The following is a 19486-nucleotide window of genomic DNA, read 5'->3' as shown; positions in this document are numbered from 1 at the left end:
CCATAGAGGACATGACCTCGGTGTCCTCAATGGTAGTTATGGCCATGAGTTGCAGAAAGGGAAGTGTGCACAATAAACATTAAAAACATTTGGAAGAGAGAAAATAGCAGAAATCTATGCGTTTTCTTGGTGAATTTAAATTAGTTCAATAACTGGGGTCTCTGATATTCGTAAACCATAAGGTAATGGTCTTTGTGATATAGTGGATTTTATGTTTATTAATTTTTATTCAAGGGCATTATAGAATTGGTAAATGTTATTTTTCTAATGTTGCTAATATTGTTTAAATGGTTATTGGTGCTTTGTTAAAACAGAGTGTTATGTGCATTTATTAAATTAATTATTTTCTTTTGGCATACCTGCGTGATGACGTCATCGCATGCTTTAGCAGGTGGCGCGGCCGTGATGTGCTTCATTCTGAGTAAAAACGATGACAAGACAGCCATCACTGCAGCGCTCGTTTTATTTCTTCTTTAATCTTTTTATACTTCTTTTCAGGTAACTAAAACACACTTGGGTTTTGAGTATAAACATTGTTTAATGCAATAGGCTACTGATGAGTTGTGTGTGTGTGTAATGAGTTTATTATGTCTCAGCACATGGTTAGTTAGTTAGCAGGGCTATTTCGCGATTAGCGCGATATCCCGCTCTTTATTATAAATGGTCATTATGTCGATATTATTTTAGCGTATAAGAGTGCATGATGTTGTTTCAGTTTATGAGTTATCTTAAACTTGCATTTGGGTAATTTATCGCTTTCATGCCCGTTAACTGAGTTATGCATTTCATTTGTCTTAATCAATCTGATATACGTGACTTTGTGTGACTTTATATCAGAGACGATGGAGTGAACCGAATATGTCGGCTGCATTGTTGTGTTATTAATTTCATACTGTCATTTAGAGTAAACATTCAGTCTGAAAATGTTTTCTTTGGTAAACACAGCAGACAGCAATGAGCGAGGCAGCTCGGTCATTGGCTGTGCTGCAGCAACTTGCTCGAACCAATGACGGGGCGACTCTGAACGCCCGAACAATGGGCGCGTGCTTCGCGCTCGCGCGCTCAGAGCCCGCCAAGATGGGCGTGGCTTAGGGCTATATATTAGGCGCCCCGTCATGAGAGTTCTTTAGATTTAATCTCCTTCAGCAAAGACCTTCTCTTCGCTGGATCCTCCGGATTGTTGGAGTCTTTCGCCCGCCGTCGAAAAGCCTACAGCAGGACCGCTAAGAGGACGCTGGCGCCTTCAGCCGCCTTCGAAGCCTTCTGCTACGCCATCCGGCGCGCATCGCTATATCCTTTTACTGCAAGCTTCGCCTCTCGCGACGCTTTTTGATTGAGTAAAAGAGTAATTTTTCAAGGTGTTGTTGCAAATGCCTTCAGCCTGCGCCTCGTGCAGAGGCCCTCTTCCTGATGGGGATCGTCACATCATTTGCACTCGCTGCCTGGGACCTGACCACACAGAAGCTGCTCTCACTCGAGGCGGATGCCCGAATGTGACTCCCTGGGCCTCACCGAAGCTGCGCTCGCTTTGCCGCCTTCGCCGTGAACGAGCCTGCTACCACCGTGCTGCCGTCCCTCTGTTCGAGCCAGCGCAAGAAAAAGCGCCGCACACGGAGGCCGCCAGAGCACGTGGACTTCAGTGACGTCACGCCGGGCCAGTCCCGCGTGCTTCACCACTACCCGAGAACTCCCGACGCCAGTCCATTTCAACGCAGGCGGACCAGCACCCCTCCAACAGAGCGGTGGGTCTCGCTCGTTCGGGCGTCAGGGGACGACGGTGAAAAGGATGACAGCCTTTCCATTGACGCTGCATCCGACGACTGGCCGGGCTCGGCCTTCGACCCAGCGCCGTCGACATTAGCGGACACGAGCACGGGCACCAGCATGGACTCAGAGATCGTCCGCATCCTGTCTAAAACGGTAAGAGAGTTCACTGAACGCTTCACTGAAGCTTCGGAAGGATTCGCAGGCTATGCGTCACTTTCTGCCCAAGCGCTCCAGCTCGTCACAGAGCCGCCAGAGACCGCCTCAGCAGCAGCAGCGAGCCAGGGCGGCGCCTCCGTCTCCAAAGCGTGTAAAACATTTCCCAGTCCCTTACAGGCGGCTGGAAATGTCTGTACAGCAGTCAATGGGTCAGTCACAGAACTCGCTCACCTGCAATCAAACGCCGTTTTAACGGCAACACACAGAAATCACATTTTCTGCCTGTGTCACTAAGGGGTCACGTGTCCACACTAAAGTGCGCATTCCCACATATCAATACTGTCCAAACAGTGCCGAATACTTCCCCAGCTCAGCTGGACGCTCCATAAATGTAGATCGTGTGCCTATTGTCATGTATGCACCACTACACACAAGCACTGTTCCCACAGTTATAAACACTTCCCCAGTAAAAGCAGGAAATACTATAAAAGTAGCGGCGTGCCTGCTGCCATGCATGCACCCCTACACACAAACACTGTATGCATAGCCAAAAACCCCGCCATGGCGGAAGACTTTATGAAAGTGGCGGCATGCCTACTACAGTATATGCACCCCCACCCATAAGCGCTGCCCATACAGTTTCAAACAGTTCTCTGTCTCATGCCGCAAACATCACAGATGCGATGCGCGAGCCAAGAGACTCCCCGCTAAGAGCAGGAAGCTTTATGAATGTGGTGCGCGTGCCTCTTACGATGTATGCACCCCCACCCGAAAACTCTGTCCATACAGTTTCAAGCATTTCTCCGACTCATGCTGCAAGCATTTCGGAGATAGCGCACATGCCTGTACTCTCACACGCACCCCTGCACTCGGCACTCAACACGGCTGCTCAGCGCGCACCTGCGCCTCTGAGAGCCGTAAACTCAGTGTTAGCACAAGGCAATTTGCCGGTGGGGCCCATACGTCACTGCGACACGCCCCCAGCCAGCATTCAGCCCATATCTGTCGCGAGCAAAAGCCTGGGAAAAAATCCCGACATGCGAAATGGGTTTTGAACATAATAAAACACGGTTACTCACTTCAATTCGCTCGCAGACCACCCCGCTTTTCAGCGATGGTCGAGACGAAAGTGAGGAAAGATGTGTCGCATGTTCTACGCACCGAGGTGCTCAAACTGATAGAGAAGGGAGCTATAGAAACTGTTCCTCCCACTATGAGTGAGGCGGGTTTTTACAGCCGCTATTTTCTCGTCCTGAAAAAGGACGGTGGCCTCCGCCCCATCCTAGATCTCAGACATCTGAACAAAGCTTTAATGATTCGCTCGTTCAGAATGTTAACAACCAAACATATCCTCGCGCAAGTTAAGCCCGGGATTGGTTTCTATCAGTGGATTTGAAAGACGCTTACTTTCACATTCGATAGCGCCTCATCACAGGCCCTTTCTGAGATTAAGCTTTGAGGGACAGTCATACCAGTACGCAGTACTACCATTCGACCTATCATTGGCCCCGTACATTCTACGAAATGTATGGACGCGGCACTTTTCCCCTGAGACAGCGGGAGTCGCGAATACTGAATTACCTCGACGATTGGCTAATCATAGCACAATCAGAGGGCCAGTTAACGACGCACAGATCTTGGATTATCAGCCATCTAGAATGCCTGGGTCTGAAAATCAATTTTGCAAAGAGCGTGCTATCCCCAGCCAGAATATCTCTTTTCTGGGAATAGTGCTAGACTCAGTGCAGATGACAGCGCCCTCTCATCAGAGCGGCGCTCTCTGTCGACGCCTTGCAACATCATTCAGAGCGGTGCACGCCCTGTCAAACGATTTCAAAGAATGCTCGGTCTCATGGCCTCGGCATCAGCTGTACTCCAGCTAGGATTGTTGCACATGCGTCCTCTCCAGCGCTGGCTCAAGAGCCGTGTCCCCACTCACGCGTGGCGCTCGGGCCACTTTTTGATCAGAGCGAATCACGGATGTATAAAAGCCCTGACGCCCTGGAAAGCCGTCAACTGGTATCAAACCGGCGTGAGTCTGAGCGTGAGTCATGCGGAGAAAAATGATCATGACAGATGCCTCCAAAATAGGATGGGGGCCCTTTACGAGGGCAGGCCTGTCTCCGGGTTTTGGTCAAACCGGAAAAGCGCCTACACATAAACTGTCTGGAAATGAAGCGGTCGCCTTGGCTCTCAGAGCCCTGCTTCCGTACCTAAAAAGCGAACACGTCCTGGTCGAGCGGACAACATGGCCGGTAGTTTCATATATAAATCGCCAAGGTGGACTCAGGTCGAGCTCCTGCACTCTATGGCCAGGAGCTCATCCTATAGTCACAACACCACCTCGCTTCGCTGAGGGCAGCGCGCGTGCCAGGTGTCCTGAACCAAGGAGCCGGACATGCTATCCAGAGACAAGGTTCTCCCAGGAGAATGGCCTCTCCACCCTCTGGCGGTTCAGTGGTTATGGAAAACCTTTGGCGAGGCAGAGGTCGACCTCTTCAGCCTCCATGGAAAGCACGCACTGCCCTCTCTTCTTCTCAAAAAGCACGGACGCTTCGCCCAAGTTTGGCCGAGCCACCCCTTGTATGCTTTTCCCCGCTCGTGATGCTACCTCAGGTCATCAGTCGGATCAGGGAGGTGAAATGTGCAGTGCTCCTGGTAGCCCCACTCTGGAAAAACCAGGCGTGGTTTCCAGAACTGATACAGATGATGCAATCTGCCCCATGGCCGATTCAGCTGAGGCAAGACCTCCTCGGACAGGCCAGCGGGATGATTCTTCATCCCGCCCGATCTGTGGGCCCTCCATGCATGGCCCCTCAGCGGGTTCCGAGAACCTCCCCAGTGGAGTTTTGAGAACCATTACTGAGGCACGAGCACCCTCTCGAGGCTTGTATGCCCGAAAGTGGAAAGTGTTCAGTGACTGGTGTGATACCAAGAGTTTGAACCCCAAAGCGTCGCGAGATACCAAGTGTACTCGCCTTTTTGCAGGAGCTGCTGGAGGCGGGCGCACACCCTCCACGCTCAAAGTCTATGTGGCTGCCATAGCGGCGTCACACAATCCTGATAAAGGACATTCATTAGGGAAAAGCGATCTGATCGTTCATTTCCTAAGAAGCTAGGAGGATGAACCCTCCTCGCCCACCTTCGGTGCCGATCTGGGACCTGGCCACGGTCCTGGGCGCACTCAAGGGTGCCCGTTCGAACCTCTCCGAACCGTGCACCTTAAGCAGCTCTCGCTCAAAACCGCGCTCTTGCTGGCGTTCGCTTCAGTTAAAAGAGTGGGCGACCTGCACGCGCTGTCATCAAGCGCTGCTTGCCTGGAATTTGGACCTAACGACTGCAGAGTTGTCCTTAGGCCAGAGCACGGACAGACGGAACAATTATTCGTATGCTTTGGCGGCCGAACTAAGGGTCTCGCTGTCTCAAAGCAAAGAATATCGCGCTGGATAGTGGATGCTATAGCGCTGGCTTATGAAGCCAAGGGCCTTGGCTTCATAAGCATGGCCTCCTCGTGGGCGTGGTCGAGTGGGATACCCATTGAAGATGTTTGTGCGGCGGCAGGCTGGGCCTCGCCTTCGACATTTATCAGGTATTATAACCTACAGGTCCCCTCATTGCATTCCAACATTCTGTCAGCCTGACTATAGAATGGAATAGAGTGTGTTTATGCTGGGCATCACCTCCTCCCTTATAAGGTCCGTCTCTGACCGACTTAGAGGATTTATTATACGTACCAGTACATAAAAAGCTCAGTACATAAGATGTGTGTACAAAGAGCGCCCCGCCTTGGGTAAGGACGCTCTGTAATATCCCAGTATATAGCTCGCCGTTGGCCGGCTCGGGGAATAATCACTTTGCTTTAAAGCTCAGGCACCTGCCTAGGCATATAGCCTGCCTATGCTAATTTTGGCAGGCTCTGAGCACGCGAACGCGAGGCGCGCGCCCATTGGTCGCGCGTTCAGAGTCGCCCCGTCATTGGTTCGAGCAGTTGCCGCAGCACAGCCAATGACCGAGCTGCCTCGCTCATTGCTGTCTGCTGTGCAGCTGCAATGCGTTTTACATAAAGACTTCAATATTTCTCGAGAAACGGAGTTTTCCCATAGCGTAAGCTACTTACGCAATACTCGTTCCCTCCTCTCAGGGAACCGAGGTTACGCTAGTAACAGAGTCGTTTTCTATGTACTGATATGCATAAAAATCCTCTAAGTCAGTCAGAGACGGAGCTTGTAAGGGAGGAGATAATGCTCAGCATATACATACTCCAGTCCATTCTACAGTCAGGCTGATAGAATGTTGTAATGCATTTTTCTATGTACTGATATGCATAAAAATCCTCTAAGTCAGTCAGAGACGGACCTTATAAGGGAGGAGATAATGCTCAGCATATACATTCTCCAGTCCATTCTACAGTCAGGCTGATAGAATGTTGGAATGCAATGAGGGGACCTGTAGGTTATAAAACCTGATAAATGTCGAGCTGAGGCCCAGCCCGCGCCGCACAAATATCTTCAATGGGTATCCCACTCGACCACGCCCACGAGGAGGCCATGCTCCTCGTAGAGTGAGCTCTGACGCCTAAGGGGCACTGAAGGCCCTTGGCTTCATAAGCTAGCACTATAGCATCCACTATCCAGCGTGATATTCTTTGCTTTGAGACTGCGAGACCTTTAGTGCGGCCGCCAAAGCATATGAATAATTGTTCCGTCTGTCTGAACAGGACAGAACGTCCCAAATATACTCTGAGTGCCCTGACCGGGCAGAGTAAATTAGCGTCGCTTTCGTCTGCTGGGGACGATAGCGCTGCCAGAGATATCACCTGTACTCTGAAGGGTGTGGAGAGCACTTTAGGAATATACCCGTGCTTTGGCCTAAGGACAACTCTGCAGTCGTTAGGTCCAAATTCCAGGCAAGCAGCTTGATGACAGCGGATGCAGGTCAGCCCACTCTCTTGACTGAGGCGGCGCCAGCAAGAGCGCAGTTTTGAGCGAGAGCTGTTTAAGGTGCACGGTTCAGAGAGGTTCGAGCGGGGCACTCTTGAGTGCGTCCAGGACCGTGGCCAGGTCCCAGATCGGCACCGAGAGGGGGCGAGGAGGGTTCATCCTCCTAGAGCCTCTTAGGAAACGAATGATTAGGTCGTTTTTCCCTAATGAATGTCCTTTATCAGGATTGTGTGACGCTGCTATGGCAGCCACATAGACTTTGAGCGTGGAGGGTGTACGGCCTGCCTCCATCAGCTCTTGCAAAAAGGCGAGTACACTTGGTATCTTGCACGATTTGAGGTTCAAGCTCTTGGTATCACACCAGTCACTGAACACTTTCCACTTTTGGGCATATAAGCGCCTCATAGAGGGCGCTCGCGCCTCAGTGATGGTTCTCAAAACTCCACTGGGGAGGTTCTTGGGAACCCGTTGAGGGGCCATGCATGGAGGGCCCACAGATCGGGGCGGGGATGAAGCATCATCCTGTTGGCCTGCCTGAGGAGGTCTAGCCTCAACGGAATCGGCCATGGGGCAGATTGCATCATCTGCATCAGTTCTGGAAACCATGTCTGGTTGTTCCAGAGTGGGGCTACCAGGAGCACTGCACATTTCACTTCCCTGATCCGACTGATGACCTGAGGTAGCATCGCGATCGGGGGAAAACCATACAAGGGGCGGCTCGGCCAGACTTGGGCGAGCGCGTCCGTGCTCTTTGAGAAGAAAAGGGGGCAGTGCACGTTTTCTCTGGAGGCGAAGAGGTCGACCTCTGCCTCGCCAAAGGTTTTCCACTGAACCGTCAGAGGGTGGAGAGACCATTCTCCTGGGAGAACCTTGTCTCTGGACAGCATGTCCGCTCCCTGGTTCAGGGCGCCTGGCACATGCGCTGCTCTCAGCGGCGCAGGTGGTGTTGTGACCATAAGATGAGCTCCCTGGCCATAGAGTGCAGGGAGCTCGACCTGAGTCCACCCTGGCGATTTATATACTGAAACTACCGTCATGTTGTCCGTTCGGACCAGGACGTGTTCGTTTTCAGGTACGGAAGCAGGGCTCTGAGAGCCAAGGCGACCGCTTTCATTTCCAGACAGTTTATATGTAGGCGCTTTTCGGGTTTGACCAAAAGCCGGAGACAGGCCTGCCCTCGTAAAGGGCCCCCCATCCTATTTTGGAGGCATCTGTCGTGATCATTTTTCTCCGCGTATTTACGCCCAGACTCACGCCGGTTTGATACCAGTTGACGGCTTTCCAGGGCATCAGGGCTTTTATACAGCCGTGATTCGCTCTGATCAAAAAGTGGCCCGAGCGCCACGCGTGAGTGGGGACACGGGTCTTGAGCCAGCGCTGGAGAGGACGCATGTGCAACAATCCTAGCTGGAGTACCGCCGATGCCGAGGCCATGAGACCGAGCATTCTTTGAAATCGTTTGACGGGGGCGTGTGCACCCGTTCTGAATGATGTTGCAAGGCGTCGAATAGAGAGCGTGCGCTCTGATGAGAGGCGCGCTGTCATCTGCACTGAGTCTAGCACTATTCCCAGAAAAGAGATATTCTGGCTGGGGGATAGCACGCTCTTTGCAAAATTGATTCTCAGACCCAGGCATTCTAGATGGCTGATAATCCAAGATCTGTGCGTCGTTATCTGACCCTCTGATTGTGCTATGATTAGCCAATCATCGAGGTAATTCAGTATTCGCACTCCCCGCTGTCTCAGGGGGGAAAGTGCCGCGTCCATACATTTCGTGAATGTACGGGGGCCAATGATGGGCGAATGGTAGTACTGTGTACTGGTATGACTGTCCCTCGAAGCGAATCTCAGAAAAGGCCTGTGATGAGGCGCTATCGGAATGTGAAAGTAAGCGTCTTTCAAATCCACTGATAGAAACCAATCCCGGGCTGAACTTGCACGAGGATATGTTTGGTTGTTAACATTCTGAACGAGCGAATCATTAAAGCTTTGTTCAGATGTCTGAGATCTAGGATGGGGCGGAGGCCACCGTCCTTTTCGGACGAGAAAATAGCGGCTGTAAAAACCCGCCTCGCTCATAGAGGGAGGAACAGTTTCTATAGCACCCTTCTCTATCAGTTTGAGCACCTCGGTGCGTAGAACATGTGACACATCTTTCCTCACTTTCGTCTCGACCATCGCTGAAAAGCGGGGTGGTCTGCGAGCGAATTAAAGTGAGTAACCGTGTTTTATTATGTTCAAAACCCATTTCGGCATGTCGGGGATTTTTTCCCAGGCTTTTGCTCGCACAGATATGGGCTGAATGCTGGCTGGGGGCGTGTCGCAGTGACGTATGGGCCTCACCGGCAAATTGCCTTGTGCTAACACTGAGTTTACAGCTCTCAGAGGCGCAGGTGCGTGCTGAGCAGCCGTATTGAGTGCCGAGTGCAGGGGTGCGTGTGTGAGTACAGGCACGCGCGCTATCTCCGAAATGCTTGCAGCATGAGTCGGAGAAATGCTTGAAACTGTATGGACAGAGTTTTCGGGTGGGGGTGCATATACTGTAGTAGGCACGTGCACCTTCATAAAGTCTTCCGCTCGCGGCGGGGTTTTTTTGGCTATGCATACAGTGTTTGTGTGTAGGGGTGCATGCAGGACAGCAGGCACGCGCGCTACATTTATAGTATTTCCCGCTTTTACTGGAGAAGTGTTTATAACTGTGGGAACAGTGCTTGTGTGTAGTGGTGCATACATGACAATAGGCACACGATCTACATTTATTGGACGTCCAGCCTTAGCTGGGGAAGTATTTGGCACTGTTTGGACAGTATTGGTATGTGGGAATGCGCACTTTAGTGTGGACATGTGAACCCTTAGTGACACAGGCAGAAAATGACTCTTTTCGTGATTTCTGTGTGTCGCCGTTAAAACGGTGTTTGATTGCAGGTGAGCGAGTTCTGTGACTGGCCCATTGACTGCTGTACAGACATTTCCAACCGCCTGTAAGGGGACTGGGTAATGTTTTACATGTTTTAGAGAGAGTGGTCCGGCCTTTGCGAGACACGTACTCTCTCTTTTCTTCCTATTGCTAGGAAGACTTACGAGGCTCGGGTTCAGCACGATCTTGGGCCGAGGACCTCGTTGCTCAGGCGGCTTTCTTCGGCCAGCGGAACGCGAGCGGCGTCGAGCGTCCGTTTCAGATCTGCTCTTTGGCTTTTGGGAGACGGGAGGGGCCGCCCTGGCTCGCTGCTGCTGCTGAGGCGGTCTCTGGTGAGACGAGCTGGAGCGCTTGGGCAGGAAGTGACGCATAGCTTGCGAATCCTTCCAGGCCTCAGTGAAGCGTTCAGCGAATTCTTTTACCGCTGATCCAAACAGGCCGCTTGGAGCGATAGGCGCGTCAAGGAATGGCACCTTATCCGCGTCCTTCATCTCCGTTAGCGTCAGCCACAGATGGCGCTCAAGGACAGTCAAATTAGCCATGGCCCGGCCGATGGATTGGGCGGTGGCCTTCGTGGCTCACAGGGCTACGTCAGTGGCGCTGCACAGGTCCCTGAAAGCTTCAGGTTCAGGTCCAGACTCGTCCATGGTGCGGAGAAGTTTGGCCTGGTAAACTTGTAAAACCGCCATTGAATGAAGCGCTGACGCAGCTTGGCCGGCGGCGGCATATGCGCGGCCGGCGAGAGCTGAGGTGGATCTGCAGGGCTTCGAGGGATGAGAAGCTTTGGCTTTCCATCCGGCGGTGGAGGGTGGGCACAGATGGTTGGCCACAGCCTCCTCGAGGGGCGGAGTTCCCTCGTAGCCTCTTTCTCGTGCGCCGTCCACTGAGGAGAGCGAGGAAGAAAAAGAAGGCTTCAGGTGAGCAGAGTGCGGGGCTTTCCATGACTTCGTGAGTTCATCATGCACTTCAGGGAAGAAAGGAGAGGGTCTCTGTCGAGGGGCCTGCTGGCGCCCCTGCAGGAACCACTTGTCCAGCCGGCTGCGGGCGGGTTCTTCCGGAGAAGACCAGTCGAGCCCGAGGTCTTCCACGGCTTTGGACAGGATGCGGACAATCTCAGAGTCCATGCTGGTGCCCGTGCTCGTGTCCGCTGATGTCGATGGCGCGGGGTCGAAACTTGAGCCCGGCCAGTCGTCGGATGCAGCGTCAATAGAGAGGCTGTCATCCTTTTCATCGTCGTCCCCTGACGTACCGAACGAGACGAGACCCACCGCTCTGCTGGAAGGGTGCTGGTCCGCCTTCATAAAATGGACTGGCGGCGGGGAGATCTCAGTTAGCGGTGAAGCACGCGGGGACTGGGCCGGCGTGACGTCACCGAAGTCTACGTGCTCTGGCAGCCTCTGTGAGTGGCGCTTTTTCTTGCGTGGCTCGAACGGTTCAGGGCATCCGCCCTGAATGAGAGCAGCTTCTGCGTGGTCCGGTCCCAGGCAGCGAGTGCAAATGATGTGACGATCCCCATCAGGAAGAGGGCCTCTGCACGAGGCGCAGGCTGAAGGCATTTGCAACAACGCCTTGGAAAATTACTCTTTTACTAAAAAAGCGTAGCAGAGGCAAGCGCTTGCAGTAAAAGGATATAGTGTTGCACGCCGGATGGCAGAGGCAAGCGCTTGCAGTAAAAGGATATAGTGTTGCGCGCCGGATGGCGTAGCAGAAGGCTTCGAAGGCGGCTGAAGGCGCCGGCCTCCTCTTTAGCGGTCCAGCTTTAGGCTTTTCGACGGCGGGCGAAAGACTCCAACAATCCAGAGGATCCAGCGAAGAACAGGTCTTTGCTGAAGGAGATTAAATCTAAAGAACTCTCATGACGGGGCGCCTAATATATAGCCCTAAGCCACGCCCATCTTGGCGGGCTCTGATCGCGTGAGCGCAAAGCGCGTGCCCATTGGTCGCGCGTTCAGAGTCGCCCCGTCATTGGTTCGAGCAAGTTGCTGCAGCACAGCCAATGACCGAGCTGCCTCGCTCATTGCTGTCTGCTGTGCAGCTGGAATGCGTTTTACATAAAGACTTCAATATTTCTCGAGAAACTGAGTTTTCCCATAGCGTAAGCTACTTACGCAATAGGAGAGACCTCTCGATAGGGAACGAGCAAGTCCCGGCTCGGAGCTCCACGGAGGGAGACAGGCCACGATCAATTCTGGCCAAATTTCTGAGAGCATCCGATAAAGATCTTGTCTTATGCGAGGAGTAAAGGAAAGCAAGAATTGTCACATTTTTCTGTTGAATTAGCGAATATGACAAGAGAGAAACATGATCGATTCAAACAATGCATTAAACTCTGACATCAACGTAAGTGCTTTTGCACTGGGTAGCATTTTCTTTTATCTTGCATAGTTCTGTTCATGGTTTTCAAGTATAAATAAATTTATCAAGTGACATTATTTCTTTGTTGTTGATGTCAACAACAAAAATAAGTTCTCTTCCCCCTTTTAAAAGTTGATGAGTATATTTATTTATTTATTTATATAAGCCCAATATATTTATTATCCAGTTTATTTCCTATTATTATACATTATTCTAACAGAACATATATTACAATGGAGGAAAACTTTATTCATAATTTGTCCACAAGTCTTGGAGATCCAGATTTTAAGCCCTTTATGTATTTGGCCTTATATTTACAGTGTAATGACATATGAGTACAGGCATTGTCACAGATCCACCGGGCTCTCCCTCTCTTTCTCTCTCACTGCTGACACAGCACTCACTCTCTGCTGAGTTTTGATCACACGCTACTGCACATCATCCTGGGTATTACACTCCTGTTTCTTCAAAGTTACCTGCAAGTATCACAAGACTGTTGTGAGTTATCTGTACATCGTGCTATTTCCCTGTCTGGAAATTACTTGTCTGATGTTTGAGTTCATATCTCTGCCTCTTTGAGGTTCTCTGTGACAGGCATAATACCATGATGGCCCCTCAATACCATGTCTAGGTGAATCTAGCTAGTCTTTCTAATAATAATAATACATTATAGTGTTATATATATGTATTTCAATTTGTAGCTTTTATTTACACTACAGTTACATTTATTCATTTAGCAGATCCAAAGATCCAAAGACTTGTACTTTAGACAAGGAAAAACACTCATAAGAGCCAACAATATTTATAGTGTCGCAATGCCAGATTTCAAGAACAGACCAAGCAAGAATGAAATTGTGCTGGACAGTATTAATATATTAGAATGTGTCTATATAGCTATATTTAACAGTCTGGATGCAATATATTTATTAAACCACAGCTAATGTAATCCCTGTAAAAACAAAATCAGGATCTACACATTTTTGTCTTGTCCTCATACTGATCATCATAACACAAAATCTACATAGGTTGAACATGATTCTTTAAATGCAGGCTATCTGATCTGACCTTTTCAAAGACTTGATTTACTCTATAATTCATCATATTTGTTTGGACAAACAAATTCATAATTGATAAAATACATTCATTGCATTTTTGTTCAATCTAAAGGATATTTTGGAGAAGAAAATCCTATTCTATTTTTTAAATATGTTTGACATGTTTTTTATATTTTATTTGTTTTGCCAGCCAACAGCAGTGCTTAAATAAAACTATAAGGCACGATGTGTTGTTGATTGTTGTTTACATCAAATGCCATGGCTTGTTAACTTCTAATAACCTCTCTGTCAAACAACTGTATCTTTCTAGAGATGTGATGAATGATTTGTTCTGGGTGGTTGAAAACAGCTGATGCACAGAACATCACAATAGATGTGAAAGACTGAACAGTCTGGATGGTTCATACATGAGGATGGGGAGAGAATGGGAGATGATTAGTTTGTTTCTGTGTCAGTCAGTTGCGTGCCACTTTGATTGGGGCAGAAACTAATTATTTTCCAGGCATTCACATAATTTCTTTTTGCATAATGCAAGAATCAGAGGAATCCAGAGATCAGGTAAGACTCATTGAGCATCTAATTGTTTTTCTGATGTTTTGTTGTTGAATGCAGCTTGGATACATTTTGTGTTCCTTTTGGGTTATATGTTTTTGTGTTGTGTGTAATATTTCATTTTATTGCCATAATTATTACCATCTTCTTCAGAAGACAATTCCAGACCAGGTGGATGGAGGAAGTTTGAGTGAAGAAAAGAATAGGCGTGGAAAGGTCAGCGAGAAGCGTCTTTCCTCCTCTGACTGGGAGAGAAAAGGAATATCTGTACCCATTGTGCCATCAAATTCCGTTCCAGGCCCTTCAAACAACCCCATCATTATTTCCATTGGCCCTCCACACCGTTGTCCCTCTGTTTCCAGTGAGTCCCAGTACCAGGGTCTCTCTCGGCAGGATGACTACACCAACAGGGATGGGTGGAGAAGGGAAACAGTGCAATGTTACCCACCAACTAGCAAGGGTGGCATCCCCAAGCAAACAATGGATGAACTGAGAAACGTGTTGCGTGAGAGCCCTCTACTGAGCACAAAAAGGCAAGATGAGGGAAGGAGTTACCCTCCGGGGCAAAGGGTGGACTGTAAACCAGATCAGGTAGCATCAAAGAGTTTCACCACCTTCAAGCCCCTTTCAGATATCTCTAGGAGAGCATCCAGACTAAGGGAAGAAAATTCATCTAGATGGGATTCTGATGGGCCATCAAGGACTGATGGACCTCCAAGCAGATCCTCGGGTGTGAATTCACCCACTGCAGAGAGATCCCACTGGGATGAAGCTGGCACATCACACACAGGTCAGTGTGTACCTTTGGGCTTTCTGCTATTTGTATAAAATAACATACTTGTTGCTTGAACCATTGTTAAAAGGATAGTTCACCCTAAAATGAAAATTCTCTCATCATTTACTCACCCTCATGCCATCCCACATGTGTGTGACTTTCTTTCTTCTGTTGGACACAAACAAAGAGTTTTAGAAGAATATCTCAGCTTTGTAGGTCCAGCAGGGCTGGACTGGTAATCTGGTATACCAGGCATTTTTCCGGTGGGCCGACGCATTTTGGGGCCAATCAGGGGCGGACTGGCCATCGGGAGAACTGAGCGGGCCGGTGTATCGACCGCGAAATGTGCCGAATGGGCCAGGATAAGCTAAAATGAGCCACCAACAAAACGCCACCACTCAACAATTTTTGACCAGTTGCCATGAAAAATCCCGGCCTGATTTATCTTCCCAGTCCAGCCCTGAGGTCCAGCCAATGTAAGTGAATGGGGATCAGAACAATTAGATGAAGTCAGCATAAACATAATCCATAAGACTCCAGTGGTTAAATCAATGTCTCCAGTTGATGTACAGTGAAAAACTCCTTTTTCACTGTGCATCAAGTCATTGCAGTCTCTAGGCATGATGATGAGTTCAAACTCGATTACACTTCCCAGTTCTTGATGCATGCACAGAGCGCTAGATGACACTATAGGAAGTGTAAGTGAGCCTGAAACCATGATTGCTGTCAAGATATACAGCAAAAAAGGAGTTATATTTTGGTCTGTTCTCACCCAAAACCAACTGGATTGTTTCAGAAGACATTGATTAAGCAATTTATGGATTATATTTATGCTGACTTTTTCACCCTTTTTGGAGCTTCAAAGGCCTGATCACCATTCACTTGCATTGTAATGAACTACGGAGCTGAAATTTTCCTCTAAATATCTTTGTGTTCTGCAGAACAAATTAAGTCATACACGTCTGGGATGACACAAAGGTGAGTAAATGTTGAGAGCATTTAAAATTTTGTTTTAATATCCCTTTAATTCTTTGTAGTAGTGATATTTTAGCAATCTTTATTATACTATTAAAACTCTCGATGTTCAATTGCTTATAGCTGTCTTATTGTTGTTTTATTTTATTTCATATTCGCACAAGATTACAAGGAGAGCTCCCAGGTGCACTCATTTGCATCTCAAAGCTTCATCTCTGATGTTGAGCACATAAAACAGCAAATTGCCCGTGAAAATATAAGCTTTGTTCGCTTTGAGGCCACTGATCTTCATGGTGTATCCCGATCCAAGACTGTTCCAGCTCGGTTCTTTCATGTAAATGCTTTATTGCTAATGCATTTTATTATCTTTGTTATTTAAAGGAATATTCCAGGTTTAATACAAGTTAATATCAATCAACAGCATTTGTGGTATGGAGTGTTGGCTATTTGAGCTGTAAAAGTTGTTTTAAAATACTTTCTTCTATCCCCACTTAATATGCAGAGACAACTATAAGTAAGCCATTAGTAGATTAATATTCTCGAAAACAGTAAACACTGTGTATTTGTGGCACTATACATTTCTTGTGTTTGTTTTGAGTGACCCGCTTAGACCTGCCCCAACAACATTACTCAACCAGTGGATTGAGTTGGGGGTGGGACTGTATCATGGTTTGAACCACAGCAGTCGAGGGGCGTATTCCATTCGGGGTGCTAGTGTCACAGAAATTGCTTTAAAGCTTTAAATCATCGTTTTTATGGATGTTGTAAGGGTTATTGTATCAAAATTGGATATAACTTTACACAGAAAAGGTTAGTAAGCAATTTTACCACACTAAAATCAAGTTTACATGTATATTGTTTACTTCTTGTGTCTATACTTTTGATACAGTGAGTATTTTAATGTTTACGGATTCACTTCCATTGAAAGTGCCTCAACTGAACCCAGATTTTGGCTTTTTTTTAAAGAAAAGGAGGGTCAAGTCGAAGTTCATTTTTGTGGTAATCAAGAAATGGTGTCGATTGAGCTTAACTTGTACCTAAACTGGAATACTCCTTACATTTTAGTGATAGCTTTAACTGTTTAGTGTCTGTTTGCAGTTGTCATTATTTTCTTTTTGGAAAAACAAAACAAATCTTTCAGTATTCAAAAACATTATTCCTCATTGATACCACAGGAAAAAGCTGTATATGGCATTCCTATGCCAAGAAGCTACCTGGAGTTAACCTTGAGCCCCAGAGTTAATGAGGTTGATCATCCAAGTGCAGCGAACTTCAGCAGTGATGTTCTCCTGCTCCCAGATCTCTCCACATTCAAGATCCTCCCCTGGGCAGACCAGACGGCTCGTCTCATTTGTGACCCTTGTACTATCACAGGGGTTCCACTTCGCACATCACCCCGCCTTATAGCCAAGCAGATGCTTGGTCAACTTCAGAGTATGGGATTTTCTCTCCACTCCTCCTTCACGTATGAGTGCTGTATATTTGGGTCCCCAGAGAGATTGGGTCCCAAGGCTGTGTTCTTCCCTGCCACCACTCTGTTGAGCAACTATGATCTGCCCTTCCTACAGCAGCTAGTCAGGGGGATGTACTACATGGGTGTGGACGTTGAGAGCTTTTCATCGGCCAATGGACCAGGAAAGATGGAGATTTGTTTCAAACCCAGGTTCGGGATTGAGGCCGCTGACAGCGCCTTTACCTTCCGTACAGGAATTAAAGAAATGGCGAGAAAGTATGACTATATAGCCACTTTTTTCACAGATGACAACATTCACAATTCTGGGTTACTCTCCCACAGCCTCTGGGATGCTAGTGGAAGAAGGAGCCTCTTCCACTCTGGCAATGGAGAACTGTCAGAGATCGGCAGGAAGTGGCTCTCAGGTCTTCTCCACCACTCTGCCGCTCTAAGCTGTCTTTTGGCTCCAGGGATCAGCTGTCAAAACCAGCTTTCTAAAGGCAAGAAAGATTCCAAGCACCAGCTTTATTCCACATGTGGCTGCAATGACAACAGCTGCACCTTCAACGTGAAGGTTCATGGTGGACGGGAAACACACATTGATAACAAGCTAAGTTCGGCAATGGCTAACCCTTATGTAGTGCTGGCAGCCACAATAGCAGCAGGACTGGATGGTATTAGGCGTAATCTCAATGTTGAACAGGCCCTAAACCGAGCTCCTATGCAGCAGAAACAGTTCCCAATCCCTATTAAACTGGATGATGCTTTAGAGGCCCTAGCAGAGGACAGTGTGATTTGCGGTTCACTGGGAGAACCTTTTGTGCAGTATTTTATTGCCATGAAACACGTAGAGTTGGAGACCCAAGAGCAGGATGCTGATAGAAACAAGGGACTTGAGTATTTTATTTAAAGATATTCAAAAAATCTAAGCTATTGCTGAATTTAGTGAATGATTTTGTGTATTTAAAAAAGAGAAAATAAATTTCTTGACCCTCTGATTTATTAATGGAGAGAAATAATACCTCTTTTGGCAAAAAGCTGAAAAAATTAAATAAAATCATGCAATTGACTGACATCTGCCACACACTGTCTGAGTGCTTTAATTTACAGCATAATTTAAATAACAAGTCATTTTCCCAACCTCCAGAAAAGTATACATTTTGAGGTGTATTTAAACTATGATCATAATTCATGATGACTTACCAACATTAATAATGTAAAATGTATCTTAATAGACAACTGTGAACCATTTATTAATGAGCTACCAACATTCATAACCTGTAAAGTCCACATTCATATAAAATGTATTATAAAATAATACTAAGAAAAAAAAATATAAAGTCTCCAATTCCTGCAAATAATTTGTTAATGAGTGCCTAATGCTTTAGAATTACATCATAAATCATGTACACAAATTCGCATATTGTGTAATAGAGTCTGATGACCGTTTACTGAACTTTATGTAAAGCAAATAAACAATAAAAACTACCTTAATAAAACAAAAAAACAAAAATGACATTTTTAATGTAAAACCCATTTAAATGCATGTGCAATTTATTAATAATTTCACTTGAAGGGATGGATAATTCTCTCATCATTTACTCATGCCATCCCAGATGTGTATGACTGTCATTCGTCTGCAGAACACAAACAACATTTTTTTGGAGAATACCTCAGCTCTTTTGGTCCCATATAAGTAATCCATACAATTGTGACCTTTATGGGATTTTTGGAGCTTCAAAGGTCTGGTCACCATTCACTTGTTATAGCTGCAAATAAATGATTTATAATGCATTTGTAGATTAATTATTAGTCAATAATGAACCCCTTTACAAAGGGAACCTTAATGTAAAGTGTTATCAATGGTAGAGAATAGATGACAATCAAAGTCTGAACTATTAAAATTTGTTCTTAAAGTAAGATGAGAAAATTCAAATCTAAACATGAATATGCTTAGCCACATTCAGTTAATTGAATTGAATTACAATTACTTGTAATATATGTGTATATATTGTTTTGGTGTTATTTGAACACATAAAGTCACAATGGAAGTGAAGTCCCCAAAGAAGTGTTAAAGTAATCATACTGTATATATCATTAAGTAATCTCTCTATAACAGCTTACTTAAACCGGCCTTATGATGGAAAATAGAGCTCTCCAAATGTGTTCTTTTAAACATGACCAAATGATGCTTTAAATAAGAGCCCAGATAGACTAGAATCCATTAGATAAATACTTCATGATGGGTTCTGCTACTTTAAAGTGGAACATCCAAGACAGCAATTAAAAAATTTAAAGAGTATACAATTTACATGCAGCAATGCAGGTAATTTAATCAAATGTGACTTTTTTTGGTTAAGGCACATTGCCCAAGAATTATAAAATGATAACCTAATCCAGAGGTTATCTGAACATGCAAATTCATAGTTTCCCCATATAATAATTTTTATTTTTTTTTATAATTATTTTATTTTTTTACCTAGAATGTCCTGCTCAAGCCCAAATTATTGTCATGTTTTTGCTTAAAACAAAGAGACTTAA

General features: G+C 46.8%; 1 protein-coding gene across 1 annotated transcript; it reads left to right on the top strand.

Annotated features, from left to right (window-relative positions):
- The first annotated feature begins 428 nt into the window (after positions 1 to 428).
- On the top strand, positions 429 to 18045 carry lgsn (lengsin, lens protein with glutamine synthetase domain). The gene is made up of 5 exons (XM_052100896.1): positions 429 to 498; positions 12456 to 13748; positions 13896 to 14532; positions 15657 to 15826; positions 16668 to 18045. The coding sequence occupies exons 2-5, from the start codon at positions 13719 to 13721 to the stop codon at positions 17853 to 17855; spliced, it is 2025 nt and encodes a 674-aa protein (XP_051956856.1). The 5' UTR covers positions 429 to 498; positions 12456 to 13718; the 3' UTR covers positions 17856 to 18045.
- The last annotated feature ends 1441 nt before the right edge of the window (positions 18046 to 19486 follow it).

The sequence above is a fragment of the Xyrauchen texanus genome, chromosome 32, assembly GCF_025860055.1.
Source record: "Xyrauchen texanus isolate HMW12.3.18 chromosome 32, RBS_HiC_50CHRs, whole genome shotgun sequence".
NCBI classification, from domain to species: domain Eukaryota; kingdom Metazoa; phylum Chordata; class Actinopteri; order Cypriniformes; family Catostomidae; genus Xyrauchen; species Xyrauchen texanus.
The sequence above is the reverse complement of the archived record's forward strand: the minus strand, read 5'-3'. Positions and strand labels throughout refer to the sequence as shown.

Bases quoted from the DNA above. Each gene is read 5' to 3' on its own strand.
- lgsn (XM_052100896.1), top strand. From the start codon at position 13,719: ATGCAAGAATCAGAGGAATCCAGAGATCAG. The intron at 14,533-15,656 runs GTCAGTGTGTAC...TATTCGCACAAG, and splicing joins AGCTGGCACATCACACACAG to ATTACAAGGAGAGCTCCCAG. The intron at 15,827-16,667 runs GTAAATGCTTTA...TTGATACCACAG, and splicing joins TTCCAGCTCGGTTCTTTCAT to GAAAAAGCTGTATATGGCAT.